General features: G+C 40.3%; 1 protein-coding gene across 1 annotated transcript in view; it reads left to right on the top strand.

Moving 5' to 3' along the window:
• Positions 1-16294, top strand: part of CFAP47 (cilia and flagella associated protein 47) — a 410718-nt gene that overhangs the window by 133617 nt on the left and 260807 nt on the right. The window contains exons 25-26 of the mRNA XM_087937909.1: positions 4727-4900; positions 8401-8512. Coding sequence (XP_087794035.1) covers positions 4727-4900; positions 8401-8512 — 286 coding nt within the window. The remainder of the gene's footprint in view (positions 1-4726; positions 4901-8400; positions 8513-16294) is intronic.

Genomic DNA, 16294 nt, shown 5'->3' on the forward strand with positions numbered 1-16294 from the left:
TGAGCAATACAAGTAGTCATTGAGTTATGATCATTTGTTCAGCAACCATTCAAAGTTACAGCACCACTGAACAATTGGCATTTATGGCCGGTTCTCAAAATTAGTCATTACAGCATCCCTGTGGTCATATGATTAAAATTCAGGTGTTGTCAGTCCAACCAACTTACCACCACTGGAGGTCTTCAATTCCTCACATCTGCCTATCTCCCCTTGTAACATTTTGGTGGCCTATACTCCACAGATGCTGCCATCCTATTATTATACCACACTCAGCTGATTGTCACCATCATCTTGCTCCCATTGCTGACCAAGCATGCTTGGTCTGGCTTTTCTTAAGACAAGTTCTGGCTGCACAAGGCTTTATTCCCAAGGTTGAATGTGGTAGTTTTCTCACAAAGCTTTCATGTGGCCAGCAATTGCCTCCCAGGTTTAATTTTTGGTGCTGGTAATTACCTATAAAGCCCTTCATGGCATGGAACTAGATTATTTAAGGGATTGTCTCTCCCTAGTTATGTTTACCTGTCCAATAAATCCATCAGAAAAGAATAGAACATTCATGTTGGCCCTATCTAATATGGTTGTTGTTGTTGGTAGAGATAGTCCAAAGGCCAGACACCACAAACGAATTGCTGTTTGTGGTTTTTGTATCTCAGCTGCTGATTGTACTTGTATAGTTTTTATATAATTTTTAATTCCTGCTAGATGCTAAGAATCATGAATTTGAATGGACAACAGCCATATGAATTGAAATAATTAATAAAGGAGCGTATCTACTGCTGAAAATACTAAGGAGATCATTCTTGGGTGTAGGTTTACTTGGAAATCCTAGGTTTATTGAATGGGGGTGGATTTGTTGGGGCCCTGACACCGGGTTGTATGTATCTGTTATCTGTAATAGTAAGGTTGGTGAGCATATTCATAATATGAGAAAAAACAGAATGCATATTTTCCTTTCTCACTTTCAAGTAACTCTCTGTTCTAAATCAAGGTCCCCCAAATCCAAATGGATCTCTTTCTGATAAGGACTTGGAAGCCTGATTATTCTCCTAAGCCTTAGGCTAGGCGGATGGATTCCTGTTTTAGAGGGCCATTTGTATGTTATTGGGATTGCCATCTTGTAACTATCTTGAATAAGTAGTTCTCAATTTACCACCATTCCTTTAGCAATTGTTCAAAGTTACAATGAAAACAAGTGTCTTATGACTAATCACACTGACAACCATCACAGGATCCCTATGATCAAGTGTGCTGCCCCACTCACCCACACATCAGTGTTGGTTTAGAGAGAGCTTTATTTTGTCTTTCCTCCAGCAGTTTTGTTTCAGGTTTCAGCTAATTCACAGCTGCTAGATTAAAACAGCTATTTGGCTCAAGACCAAATAGATAACAAAGAAATCCAATATGGGGTTTGGAGCCTCCCATTAGGTTTGTCAGCCAGTCCAATGATCAGAGTTCACGGTTTACAAGTAGAATTCACAGGAAAAGCCCAGAACAGAAGTTCAAAAGGTTGTTTTCAAGCAAAGCCAACCACGAACAAGCCCCAGACTTAACTTCCAGCATTGGCCAGTTAATCCATCAAGCAGATAACCAGCTGCTCACAGGGTCCAAAACATGAACACAGAGTCAGGGGTGGGATTTTACCAGTTTGCACCCGTTCGGTAGAACCAGTTGTTACCATTCCCAGTAGTTTGGAGAATCGGTAAAATGAGCCCCTGGCTGGCCCCGCCCCTCTCTGCCCACTCCTCCGTTCGCTGCCCAATCAGTGCTTATTGCACATGCACGACCAGCGTGCATACATGACCATCACTGATGGCATTCTCCCCCGTCCGCTCCACCTAGTCACCCCTTATAGCGCATGTGCACTACATCACTTCCCACATTTTCCTGCCTGCTGCCATCGCTTCCAGCAGCAGCAGCAGCCAGCCAGCCAGCCAGGCAGGCATTGCTTCCTGCCATCCACCATCTGATCTCTCTAGGTGAGTGGGGCTCTGCAAGCCCTGGTCGCCTACATGCCACTGCTGCCACGAGCCACAGTTGCGTCCCGACTCCTGGGCCAGCCTAGGCCACCACTGCCATACCACCACTGCCCTCGCCCTTGGCCACCATTGCTTCCACAAGCCCTGGTTGAGTCCTTACTCCTGGGCTGGCCTAGGCCGCCACCGCCATGCCACTGCCACCCTCAGCACTTATGTCTTAGCAAGCTTCCCCTCCCACCCCACTTGCCTGGCTTGCTGGTAGCCAAGAGGAAGGTGAGCCAGAGCTGACCTGTCCCCGCTTGGGTCGCACCTGGATTCTCTGCTGCTGCTGGGCCTTGCCTGCTAGGGTTGGGGGTGGGGTGACCATAGAGCACAATGCTATGCCACCTGCATTGTCCTTTGCCTGCCGCCCACCAGCCTGCACGCTTTGGCTAAATGTTGGCTGCTGCTGTGAAAATGATGCAAGTCAAGCCTCGTGAGAGCGGATCTTCCAGCCCATGGAGCTTGCACAGCGGCAGCCCACACTCAGCTAAAATGCTTGGCCTGAGGGGCTCGGCCCAAGGGGTGGCTGGCAGAGGGGTGATGTGGCTGGCATAAGCCTCATGCTTCCTGGTTGCCTCCTGCACCCTCCAGCAGCCACAAGCCCCAGCAACTGTAGAGAATCCTAGCTGGGGACAAGATGCAGGTTGGCAGGGAACCAAGTGGCGATGGCTCTGCCCTGGCTGGCTCGCCTTTCCCTCTGCTACCAGCCACGGGAAGAAAGTAAGTTTTGCAGCCTAGCCCAGAGCTGCCAGCGGGATGAGCACTTGAAGTTCCCAGCCCTTTTCTTTTCCCAAAAGAGGGAGGGGAGGAAGTCCCACCCACAGCCTCCTTGTTTGACCCGGAACCTTGCCTTCCAACTTTTCTGGGAAACACGGGACCAGGTGCAAATGGACAATCGCACTTGGTCCCTGGGACACTGGGAGAGTGGCTGGGAAGCAAGTTAACGAGCAACATTGGAAGCGTGTGTGTGTGCGTGTGTGTGTGTGTGTGTGTTTCAGGTGAGTCTCCTAGCTTTAGAAGGAGAGAGGGAAGGAGGAAGGGAAGGGAAATATATAGAGGGGGGGGAGAAAGAGGGAAAGAGAGAGAAAGAGAGAGGGAGAGAAAGAGAGAGAGAAAGAGAGAGAGGAAGAGAGAGAAAGCGGGAGGGAAAGAGAAAGAGAGAGGGGGAAAGAGAAAGAGAGAGAAAGAAGAGAAAGGGAGAAAGAGAGGGAAAGAGAAAAAGGGAAAGAGAAAGAGAGGGAAAGAGAGAGAGAAAGAGGGAAAGAGGGGAAGGGAAAGAGGGGAAGGGAAAGAGAGAAAGAAAAAGAGAGAAAAAGAGAGAGAGGAAGAGAGGGAAAGAGAGAGAAAGAGACAAGAAAGAAAAGAAAGAAAAGGGAAATAAAGAAAAAGGGAAAGAGAAAGGAAGAAAAGGGATAGACAAAGAAAGAGAGGGGATGGAAGGAAGGGACAGAAAGAAAAAGAAAGAAAGGGAGGGAGGGAGAAGAAAGTGAATGAGATATATGAATGGGTATATAGATACATGGAAGGAGGGAGGGAGGGAGAAAGAAAAAAAGGGAGAGGAAGGAAGGACACAAATCCTGGCTTCAGAAGACTCTTTGAAGCAGAACAGCAATCTAGGGCTGGCCTGGAAGGGATCTAGGAGGTCATCTTCTAGTCCAACCCTCTGCTCCAGCAGGAGATCCTTACAGAATCATAGAATAGCAGGGTTAGAAGGGAGCGTGTGTGTGTGTGTGTGTGTGTGTGTGTGTGTGTGTGTGTGTGCATGGCTGTCAAAACTCCAAAAACAGGTCAAGTAACTCTGGGGAAGTCAGTCATAAATTAGAACACTTGCTAAGCAACCGGCCATTAAGTGAGGACCACTTGTATTTGGTTTGCCAGTCACCTGGCCACCTAGCCATGCCCACCCAGTAATGATCACCTAGCCATGCCCACCCAGTCACGTGACCACCAAATCACCCCCAGCAAGCAAGCCATGCCCACCTAGCCATATGACCACCAAGCCACACCCACAAATTAAGCCACACTCACAGAACTGGTTGTTAAAAAATTTGAATCTCACCCCTGCACAGTCTCCGACAACTTAAACTAAATTCACTGCAGCATCTCACAAACCAACATCTGGCCACGACCCACACACATTGCTTCCAGCAATATCTCCCTCTGTCTGCCATGCTAAATAGCTCCTGGTGCAGCCCATCAAGAGGGGCAGGCCTTTTCCCCAGCAATCTGGCAGACCTCTGCCTCTCTGCCCTGTGTACTTTGGCATTCACTATGGCAGGCAGCTCCTCTCCCTCTCCCTCACTGGCCTGCAAACTCTCCACAGCTGAGGACTTTTCTGCTGGCAGTTCAGAATCAGTAATTTCTGACACGTCAGGAACAGTCTCATTCTCCCTCGAGGCCTCTGAGGAAGAAGTGGAGGAGTTGTCATCACATCAAGTGATTAAAATTTGGGCAAACAAACTCTGTAGGGGAAACTGAATTTGCTTAACTTAAATGATTTACTTAACAACCATGGCAAAAAAGGTTGTAAAATCAAGCACAATTCATTTAACAATCAACGGAAGTGTTGGTCTCAACTGTGGTTGTAAATTGAGGACTATCTGTAATTTGGGAGGGATTAATTTTTATTATATTCTTATTTACTTGCTTTTTTATTTTGCAAAAATGTTTTTGCCCTGATAATAAATGTTTCTTTTCTATTATCATAGGGGCAGCTTACTTTACAAAATGAAGCAGATGGTACCGATCATATCTTTTTCTTGAAAGGGATTGCAACAAAACCATTGGCACTGGATCATATTAACCTAGATTGCCAAGTTAGACAAAGTATACAGAAGGTCATAATGGTACCAAATTTTACCAAGAATGAATTGATATATAAGGTATATATGTCAGTTTGAATGTTTTACAGAATGATCAGTCTAATAAGTATACAGTGAAACCTCAATATAAAGACATTTTTAAGCAGACTTTGGATACAGAAAACCAAATTGCTCCACAGACATTCCCCTGAAATAATAGATGTCTTTTGCTTGTGACATAGCCTTAAATGAATTGGTAAATTTACACTGGTTTTATATCATTCAAGCTGATTTGTATCACAATATCATTTGCAAATGATGCAAATAACTTCATTTATGTGATCTGTGCAATGATGCCATTATACAAATGATATAAAGAATAACCAGTGATGTAATATACAGTATGAAGCACTGAGCTTTCAGAAATAAAAGGTATTCCATTTGCCCAACTAGTTTGAGATTCCTTTGATCTTTATTATTAGTTAAATTGTTTTCCATCTTGTGATCATTAACATGCTCAGAGTAGTAAAATAATAATAACAGAAAAATAAATAACAGAAGCAAAATTTAGTATTTTCCTCTCTTTTCATAAGATCTTCTCAAAATCAGAAGATCTGTCTTCAAAACCAAAAATAAGAAATGCTTCAGTTGAGTATTTGTGTTTATTTTTAATATTCTTACTATTAAATGCAGGAACTAGTTTGTTTTAGAGGTTAAGGCATCAGGCTAGAAACCAGTAGACTGTGAGTTTTAATCCCACTTACAAAGCCAACTGAGTAAGCTTAGGCCATCACTCTCTCTCAGCCCTAGGAAGTAGACAATGAGAAACCAGTTCTGGAATCTTGCCAAAAGGATATGCAGGGATTTTTCCAGGCAGTCACCAAGAATCAATATTGATTTGAAGGCACACATATACACATACCCTACCAAAACCAAAACTTATTTGATGCATCTTTAATAAAACACATATTCTTCTAACTTTCCAATTAGTGAGCATAGTTACTCTCTACAAACTCACACAATTCTCAATTAGATATAATTTTAGATATTTTAAAGGTGCTAGTATGTTCCAAAAAATAATCGCAGGGCATAGCTACCAGCTTTAGAATGTGCAGAATTCCTTTTCATCTGCTGTTGATTATCAATCTGGTATATGACACAGAGTTTGGTCCTTGGCAGAAGGTACTCAGTGATATTGCCTTTAGATTGTCTTCTTACCACTTCTACTCCATGTTTTTTTTTTACCTGCAATCCCACTCTGACCTTAAGGATTTTGTTAACTATGAAGGAAAGTTTTAAACCGTTGGATATAAGTTGGGTGGCAAATAAATTTCATAAATAATAATAATAAATCAACATGTATTTTCTGCACAATGATTTAAGCAGAAAAAATATCCTGTCAACTCTCAGCAGAGTAGTGTTTTAAATGCAACAGAAATTGTTTGCCCAAATTTGCCTTGTTGCTGGCTTATAAGAACATTGTGTATAGATTTATTTGGTGGGATACCTTTTTTTTAGTACAAAGTATGTAGATTGCAATATCAAAGGCAAATACCAAGGGCTGTATCTGAGTAAACAGCTTAGACCAGTGGTGGTTAACCTTTTTGGGCTCCTGTACCAAAAATTGTGTGCGCACTCACATGTGCGCTCACATGCCAGCACCCAGAAGGCAATGCACCTGCTCCCTGTGGATGCATGCACAATCCCCGCCCACCCCCTGCTGCCTCCTTACCCGAACTGCACCTCCCAGTTGATTTTCGACCCGTTTGAGGCCTTCTTCTGCCTCCCAGAAGCTTGAGAAAAACTTCTGCAGCCTTTGCAGGCCGAAAAATGGGCCCATCTTGTCACTTCCGGTATTTCCAGAAATACAGGAAGTGACAAAATGGGCCTATTTTTTGGCTTGCAAAGGCTGCAGAAGTCCTCAAGCCTCTGGAAAGCCGAAAAAGGCCTCAAACAGGCTGAAAATCACCTTCGAGGCATATACATGCTCAGTGAGGTACATTTGCCTGCGGCTTGCATGCTGGCACAAGTGGCTCTGTGTGCCACCTGTGGCACGCGTACACACCTCTGACTGGAGATTTTACGGTATTCTTCCCCTGCCACACCCATCAAGCTACGCTCACAGAACCGGTAGTAAAAAAAAATTGAATTCTACCACTGTATGCGTGCCATACGTTCACCAACATGGGCTTAGACCAATGATGAGAAAAAGGTTCTGTATTATCAATAGCTGTCTTTGGCTAAGCCTGGGAAGATTGCTCTGCTTTCCTTATTGCCATAAATTCCTGTTAACTGCTGGGTGAAAAACTGATATCCAGAAATACTCAGTCTCTTTCATTATCATGTTATGAAAATCTGTTGGACCTTTAGATTATTATTTTTACATTATAATCTAAGATTGGTCTCAATCCAAACCATAATTAGGTTTAGATTGACCTTATTGATATTAAGGATATAATTGCTCTGGTACATGTGCTGCCTTTGATTTTTGAGTACTATGCTAAGAGCCTGCACTGGAAGAAAGGCAATAAAGTTAAAACAAATTAGAACAGATTTATTTTATTTTAACTTATACTTAATTAAAATTATATAGTTAAAATATTTCTCCTTACTCATACAATCAATATTTTTTTTCATTCTTAAACAATGATAATTTTAACTTATGTAGATTTTTAGGGTCTGTATCTTTAGGAGGTTTCAAGAGCTGCATGATATCTTGAGATTTCAGGCTGTCTACCTCTAATTTACATTATTCTACTTGTATCAATTACACTATCACCTGAGAAAACAGTTTTTAACACTAGAATGGAAAGTAGAAAATATTCAGTTGAAATAATGAATGAATACACACACACCATACATATACACATACCTCTAATGTATCACTTTGTGATTTTTTTTATGATAATTGTCAATTCAAATGATTTGTATGCTTACATTATGCATCTAAAAGTATATTGAGTATTTTTTGCTTTTTAAATTTACTGTATGATTTTAAAGCTTTAGAAAAAGTCATCTTGAAAGCTTCACTTTTGTCAAAAAAATTGAAAAGTTATTAAAGTGGTACCTTGGTACTCATTGTTAAGTGGTTCTGGAAGATGTAATGGTGAGTACCAAACAAATTTTTCCCATAAAAGATAATATAGGGAGTCATGAGGCAGCCAAGCTTGTGCATTGAGTACTAAACAAACAATAAGTGCCAGGACAAAACTTTCACATCAAAATGCATTGAGTACCAAATTCAATGAGTTTCAAGGCAGTTAGCTACCAAGGTATCACTGTATACCTAACTTGACAGATTTGAAATGATACCCCAGAAATTGTTTCCTTAATACAACAATCAATTAAGCTGGATATAAAATCTAGATGACTACGGTACTAGAATGCAGCAAAGTGATCAAGTGATAGCAGCAACAAACTGCTTTTGCAATGTAGTCATTTGCACTTTTATAATGAAGGCCTGGTAGTTCTAATTAAGCATGGTAGAAAAATACTGGAATTTAAACTCATTTTAAGAGCTAAATTTTCTAAACTATTTGCAAGAAAATTGTAATGGAGTCTTTTTCCCCCGGTCCTATCAGGTATCTTCAGATATTCCCATAGTGACTTGTGAAAAGACTTTGAAGGTAGAACCTGGGGATACAGCTGCCTATACTCTGAATATATCTCCATGGAAACGTGGAATATTTAAAGGTATGTTTTAAATTTAACCTAGCATCTTATTACAACTACAGGTTAATTAACATTAAATTATCTGATCTCTAACCTATTCTAGTTTCCAAAGAATCAAGTACAAAAGCTTTTCTTTCTTCCTGTTTTAAAGCCCATTAAATATAATTCTAATCTAGAACATATGTTTCCCAGAATTTAGGAAAACTATTTTTCTTTTATCCAACCTATTCTCTCTTCTGGCTTGTTGCTTTTCATCATGTTGAACTTGGTTTGTGTCATTTATGTCTCTTGTGATTTGATTATTTCATTCATAGATATGTTTCTCTGCCAGATTTGTCAGAGCAATTCTTAGTGCTAAAGAGTGTAATCATTTTTTAAATAAAATAGCAACCTTCTTGATGAGTAGCAATATCTAGAAAAAGCCATTGCTTGTGTTCTGAGGTTCTCATGATTTCCTTATCATTTATACATTTTTTTAACTGAAGGTGCAAAATGTAAAATAGGATTGATCACACAAAATTTTCTTAATCAAATAAATACGATAACGTTGGCAGGAAGTGAGAAGTCTGAGTCCAATCCAAATGCCTACTTACCCATTGTATGATTTTTTTTAGTTTATTTAAAAAGAAGATAAGAACATTTTAATTGAAATATAAACTGGTTAATTGATCAGTGAATTATAGAAAAGACTGAAAGGAGTGGGTATTGTCTCTCTTAATAGACATATGCAAATTTTAATATATATTTAATCCATAGATGGGGTTATAGCATGTGCAGGTTAATATACATGGTAAAAGATGAGATAGGTGAGACAATGGGTTCAAATATAATGGTACCCAGGGGTGGGCTTCACATTTTTAGCAAGGGGCTTTCTGCCCTAAAGACTGCCCTGGGTGGGCATGGGTGGGTGGGTGTGGCCAATTCAACAGCACTCCCACCCAGTCACATGACCCCCAGCCATGCCTACCCAGGGTTTTGTTGCTCTTGGTGTTTTCTGTGGGAAATGGCTCTCTCTCTCTCTCTCTCTCTGTCCCCCTCCCTTTCATTTCTGTTTTTCTCTTTTTCCACCCTCTCCCCCCTTTTTCTCTTTCTTTCTTTCTTTCTTTCTTTCTTTCTTTCTTTCTTTCTTTCTGTCTGTCTGTCTTTCTGTCTTTCTGTCTTTCTTTCCCCGTCTCTCTCATTTATTTCCCTCGCTCATTTTCTCCCTCCAACTCTTTCATTTCTCTCCCTCTCCCCTTCTCTCGCTCATTTGTTTCTTTTTCCCCTCTCTCATTCTCTCCCTCCATCGTTTTCCCATTTCTCTTTCTTTTTCTCTTCTTTTCTCTTTCTCTCCCTCTTTGTTTTTTCTTTTTCCTCTCTCTCTTTCTTTCTTTCTTTCTTTCTTTCTTTCTTTCTTTCTTTCTTTCTTTCTTTCTTTCTTTTCTTTTCTTTTGTTTTTCTCTTCCTTCTCTCTCTCTCATTTGTTTCCTTCTCTTTTCCCTGTCTCTAGCTCTCTCTCATTTCTGTGTCCCTCTCCCCCTTCTCTCTCTCTCTCTCTCTCATTTGCGACCGGCTGCTTTTTACAATTCCACGTCCTTCTCAGGCAGCTTAGTGCCAGCCATGGTCCCCCTTATGTCGGCTCAGGAAGGAGGAGCAACTGCCATCACCGCCAAATGCAGGGAGGAAAAGCTGGTTCACCGCAGCATGGCTGGCTACTCATGTGAGCCCGCAGTGGTGGCAGCCGGAGGAGGAGTCACGGTTGCCACCACTGTGATCCCGGCCCAAGAGGGTATCCTGCTTGTGTGTGTGCACACACACATAAAAGAGAGAGAGAGAGATGAGAGAGAGAAAAGGGGAGAAATCCCTTTTCTCTCTCTCATCTCTCTCCTCCACCCTTGTGCGGCGTGAGGCAAGGGCTGCCTTGAGTGCAAATGTGGGACAAAGGCAAGTACAGGGCCACTTCACTCCTGCACTAAGGCTCTGGTGACCGGCGCGTGGTGGGGCAGGGCCATCCAGGAGTGGGATTTGGGGGCTCACCAAGCTCCGCAAAGCCTTAGCTAGGGGATTGCCTGAGCCCCAAAAGCCAGCAGCAGCCCACCTCTGACTCACCCTAGAATAAAAAGAAAAGGTCAAAGAAATCCTTGCTTTAGCCATCATCTAAAAAGCTGGAATTACTTCCTTATTGTTATTTCCTTATTCTTTGTAGTTAGCTTTCTTGTGGTTAATACTTTCACTGTCTTGTTTCAGTTGCAGAATTCTTTTGGTCTGAGTGCTTCTAGCACCTAATTGATAAGAAATGATTTTATTTTTTCCTTGAGAAAAAGAGTTTGAAAAAGGTTTTTTTTAACCTTAATTCTCACAATTCTTCTTCACAATTACCCTAATGTTTTTAAGGAAAAAAAATCTTTCAAGGCGGCTAACTGTGACATCTAAGTTGTTAATAGAGAAACTATTCCATTCCTCTCTTTTTCTAACTGCAGAAGAAAATATGTTTAGTGTTAATTACTTAAAATTTGGCAGAACAGTTTTCCTTTGGAAGCTGGGAATTTCTCTGGAATTTCTAATTTATTGTTAACCAATCTTAATAGTTGTTGAAGTTGTTGAATTGACTATTAATGCAGTTAGATCTGCTCACAATGAATATCTCACTATAGCTATATATTTTTTCCAATTCTAATTAATAAAATGGATAAATCATTTTCTAAAATTTGTTTGATATGTAATGAGCAGATCATTATTTCATATCTGATGGTGATCTTGCAAAATTCAACAGTTCTGGAAATGGATTCATACTCGAATGAAACAACTTTTGCCACAATGAAACAAATTTTTAAAATTGAATCCCAGTTTCACCTTCTATAGTTTAAATTTTTACTGTACCATATATCCTTTACATCTCTATTAAAGTTAGCTTTGTACACGTTACTTGCTTCAAGGATATTATGTGATTTTTCTGGAAAAACTGTTAGCAAAACATCTCATAACTGAAGGTTATTCATGTTAGATTAACAAATAATAAACCTTTTAAAGTTCAAACAGTCCTTAATGACTTGTTGAAGAACAAAAATTTGTTTTGTACATCATCTAGCTGGCATAATGTCACACTGCACTTCCCAGATTTTTTTCATTATTATCTGCTGCATCATTTCAATCAGAATTCTATCAAACGTCTCTTCAACTTTGCATAACAAACTAATTACCGTTGTAGCTTTTGCATTCATTCTTAGTACACATTACTTTGCATAGTTTCTGCCTTTTACAACCAAATCAAATATTTATTGTCAATGCACAACATGTATACAATGAAATTGAATGACCCTCCCTTGGTGCAACCTCCCCTTAACACAAAATACATCTCAATAACTCAACAAATGAAAGAAATTGTCAGGCTACAGAACTTTTCCCAATCAACTAGAATGAACTTCTGAAAATGTATCAAAACGTATCAAAAGGAATCCTTTATTGAGATGAGACAATTCATGCAGGGGTTAAAAGCAGCGTCTAAGGTCTCTCAGGCATACCAGGATAGATAAGGGAGTTTAAAACCCCTCCCCTTATCTTGATGTGTATTTAGTAAAACAAAGAGCCAACATGTTAATTCCCCCACCTCCTTTTTAGAACAACCTTTTCCAGAGTTTCCCAGGACACATCTCACTGTGGAATTTTTATGTCCTCTTCATCCCTGGCTGTCTCTCCCAGAGGTGATAGGTTCTGGCCATCTGGGTTTCATCCCTCCATTGTATCATGTGTAAGTTATACATATTCGATATCAGATTAAATATATTCAGGTTACATCAAGAAGGATTTCTTTATCAGTCTCCCCCCCCCCCCTTTCTTCTTCCATTGAAGAAATGACAGATACATGGATCTGACAGAAATAGAATCCCTAAACCCAAATAAGTAATACACATTCCCATTGTCAACTTTGCAAGCAATATTAGCTTCCACAATGCCACATTCTTGAGCCTGGGAAAATGGGAGGGGGGAATTTCGTGGAACACATGTGGTTAGACATAATAGCATTCTTTTTTAAAGTCAAGGTCATGTTATTTCTGCACCTGGCTGAGGAATGGTTGAGGGGATGTCTCAAGTTGGGACAGATGGTAATTGTGGCATGTGATGTAATGAGGGTGCAGGGGGTGGATTTTACTTATTGGAGGGAAACCTGGAACTTTCAGATTCGGGATTTCCCAGATGTGCCATCTTACTACTCTAATAAAAGCAAACTTTGAGAACATGTCTGTCTCAGAGTTATTGATTAGAGTTGAGGTTTACTGGAATGCTGACATTATCCTGAATCTCCAAATAGCTACCAGCACCCCGAAAGGGAGTTGTCCAGGGTGCTGAGCTCCAGTACTGACCTAAAGTTTGGGTGGTGCAAAGACTCAGTGAAGATGGAGGAGAAGGAGGAGATCGCAGAAGGAGCTGTGAGAATGGTTACCGGAGGACTGATTGAGACCTAGTATCCTCCTTCTGAAAAATTTGTGCAAGCCATTGAAGCTGCAGAAGAGAGATGAAGGTTGGGCACTCAGCCCAAGGAAACGGATTCCTGGAAAAGTTGCCAGACTGATCTAAATCCAGAAATGGGACCAGAGGAGAGGCCACCTGAACATCTTCCCCACATTCACTTTTCCCGATCTAGGACCTGGCAGTGGATTCAGCATGGCATTGGCAATATTCCATTTGGCTAGAGAGGGCCCCCTCCTGCCACCCACAGCAGTGCCCCAGCAGATTCCAGGTCAGCCGGACTTCTGGTTTGTTCCTTGTTGGTGTGGAATCCACGATCGTGCATGGTTTTGCCTGAGCTCACTTGCTGGAGGGTCCCAGTCGAGACTGGAGCCACCTTGGTGGGGTAGTGAAGAAGGGGGAAATCACCTGGAGGGTTGAGGGGAGCTGCAGCTCCCCTTCCTGACAGGAAAATCCCTCCCAAAGGCAAGTAGCAGTGGTCCTAAAATGGCCACCAGAAAGACAAAGAACACTCTGGGAAACTAAGTTTTGTGCTGGAGAGAGTAGTAGCAAGCAGAGTGTGAACCAGGCAAAGGACATCACTTTTGAGGTACCCCAGTATCAGATTAAAGGGCTATTTTGGAGGGAAGTATGTGGAAGTGGCGACCAGAGAACGTGAGAAAGAAATTGGTTTTTAAATTTGGATTTGATTATTCTATTGGACTAATCTGAAGGACAAATTTAGAGGAAAATATATTAACAGCAAAGGTTTAAAAATTAATCTGGACAGATATTGAACTGTGGGCACTTAAAGGGCATAACTAAATGCTGAGTGTGTTGAAAAGAATAGCTAATGATTGAAATTAGCAAACTTAATAAAAATTTTATATTCAACAAAGAAAGTTAAAAAGAAAAAGACTCAAGAGCGCCACCTGATGGTACAGGAAAACTTTAGTCCGTTTTAAAACAAGTGTCTGGTCTTTGAGAGTTTGGACTTGGAACTTGAAAGAAAATAAAAGGAACTTTATTATTGCCAGTAATTTGGGAAACAGTTGGGAGGCCAATCAGAGGATTTGGAATAAAGACTCAAGAATATGAATTGTTGAAAATAAACTTAAAAGATGTTGGCTGAAATAATATATTGGACTCTGGGATTGAATATATCTAGTAAAGAAGGGGATTTCAGCTATTAAGGAAAAGGAAAGAAAAAGAAAAAAGGAGAAGATATAATGGAGGAGCTATTTGTTGATATAGGACTGGACTCACAAGATATAAGATCGGATATGCAGGATACAAGGAACATGATAAAAATCAAACTTGAAATGTGTAATTATGTATTACAGAAATTAGAAATGGTGACTCAGCATACTGAAGAACATAATAAAGCAGAGGGGGAGGAGTTTTATAAAGAAGAAGCCAACTTAGAAGGACAAAATGAACAACAATATCTAAGCAGGGGGGAAAAGGAATTAGAATTACAAATTTGTGGTCTGATGGGATGATAAAAGGGAGAATGATTCGGAAAATGGTTAAAGAGAGAACGAAAAAGCAGAAAAAGGAAGGGCAAAAGAAAAATCAAAAGAGGGAGAGAGAAAAGTTTAATAACTGGAATGAGAATAAGAGGGGAATAAGAATGGGGAAAAAGGGAATTAAGAAAAAGGACCAGAAAATAAAGAGGAACAGGAAACAAACAACGATGAAAAGAAGGTACATTGTTCAAAGAGTGAGAGATAATGGGTGAAAAAAAAGGGATTAGAAAGGGGATTCCACAAGGCAATGTGTTGGGATGTATAAGAATATATTGAAAATAGCATTTTGTAATGTATAGATTTATAGAGAAAATATAATGCAGAATCTGAGAAAAATATATATATTTGTGTTTTTATACTAGATAGGGAGATTGATATTAAGGAAGAATGAAGGTGGTTAACTCGAATTACTAACTAGAGGGGATGATTATATTTACAGATAAGGACTGATAAAATGACAAATGTAACAGAAAAAATAATAATATGAGAAATGACAATAGAAAGGAGATGAGAATTTAAGGTAACATAGTAAAATAAGATATGAGAATATACTAAGAAAAATGGAAGGAGATATATCAGGATTTGGAATTGAATAAATGAACATAGAATTGAGATGAGAATTTTAGATAATATTGTAAAATAAGATATGAGAACATGAATTGGGATTGGATAAGATAAACTTAATATTTAATAATGACAAGGATGACACATATGAAATTAAACAAATAAAATGAATAGATAACTATGGTCATGTTTGTATTGAGATGTGAAACCTGGAATCATACTGCTTACCAAATGAGAATTCTTTATTTAAAAAAAATAATAAAATGAAAACAGGGAGAAAACAATAATGGAATTATTATGTATGTTTAATTGATATGGTGGTAGGCATTTGGAGAGAGTAAGGTTGAACTTAAATATTGAAGAAGTATGAATTAATATGAATATGTGCAATGAGAGATGTATGATATATTGGTGCCACACTGTTAATGTATTGTTGTTATATGTAGATTGAAATAAAAAAATTGGGGAAAAAAAAAAGATTTCAGGTCAGCTGGCGGTCACCATGATGATTTCCCCAGTGAGACCAGCACCACCAAGGTTGAGAGCAACATTTGATGGGAAGCCTGAAAAACTTGCTTATTTCCTCAGCCGAATCTGGGCACATATAGATCAATATGGAAACCAATACAAAACAGAGCGCGACCTAGTTTCCACAATCACAGATGGGATGAATGAAGCTTCCACCTGGATAGCCCAGCTACACAATAAGGAAGCTGTGGAGCTAAATGATGAAGATGGATTTGTTGAGCTGCTCTGGGCTAGATTTGAAGACCCTGACAGAGTAGGTGAAAATGAAGACAAAATAAAAGTTATGAAGCAAGGTAATCAACCTATAAAAGACTTTGTATGGGACTTTAGATGGGTTCTGCACTATTTTAGATCCAGAAGTCAGAATAGCCTGTGGCATCTGAAAGGTACCAGAGCGACTGCAAGACTGGTATGCCATGTCCACTGTTCTGGATAGAGAAATTCACACACACCAAAAACCTCTCTCTGAGAGGCCCCTTAGGAGAACTTTGGCCAGACGTCCTCTGACTAAAACTGCTGAAGCTGTTCCTACCCAATCTACAGGAATTATCAAATACTACCATTCTGGTCAAGTGGGTCATCGTGCTTCTGAATGTCTGGCCCCTGCACTGGTTCTGCAACCAAGGCCCATTACAGCTTCCAAAGGCAGCAAAGCCCCACGGAAGCCCCCAGACACCAGTTGGTTTGCCAGACAAGCAAACCTGGCTGAGGAATGGTTGAGGGGATGTCTCACGTAGGAGGGATGGTGATTGGGGCA

This window comes from Pseudonaja textilis, chromosome 7, assembly GCF_049901715.1.
Source record: "Pseudonaja textilis isolate UNSWEBS1 chromosome 7, rPseTex1.2, whole genome shotgun sequence".
NCBI lineage: Eukaryota > Metazoa > Chordata > Lepidosauria > Squamata > Elapidae > Pseudonaja > Pseudonaja textilis.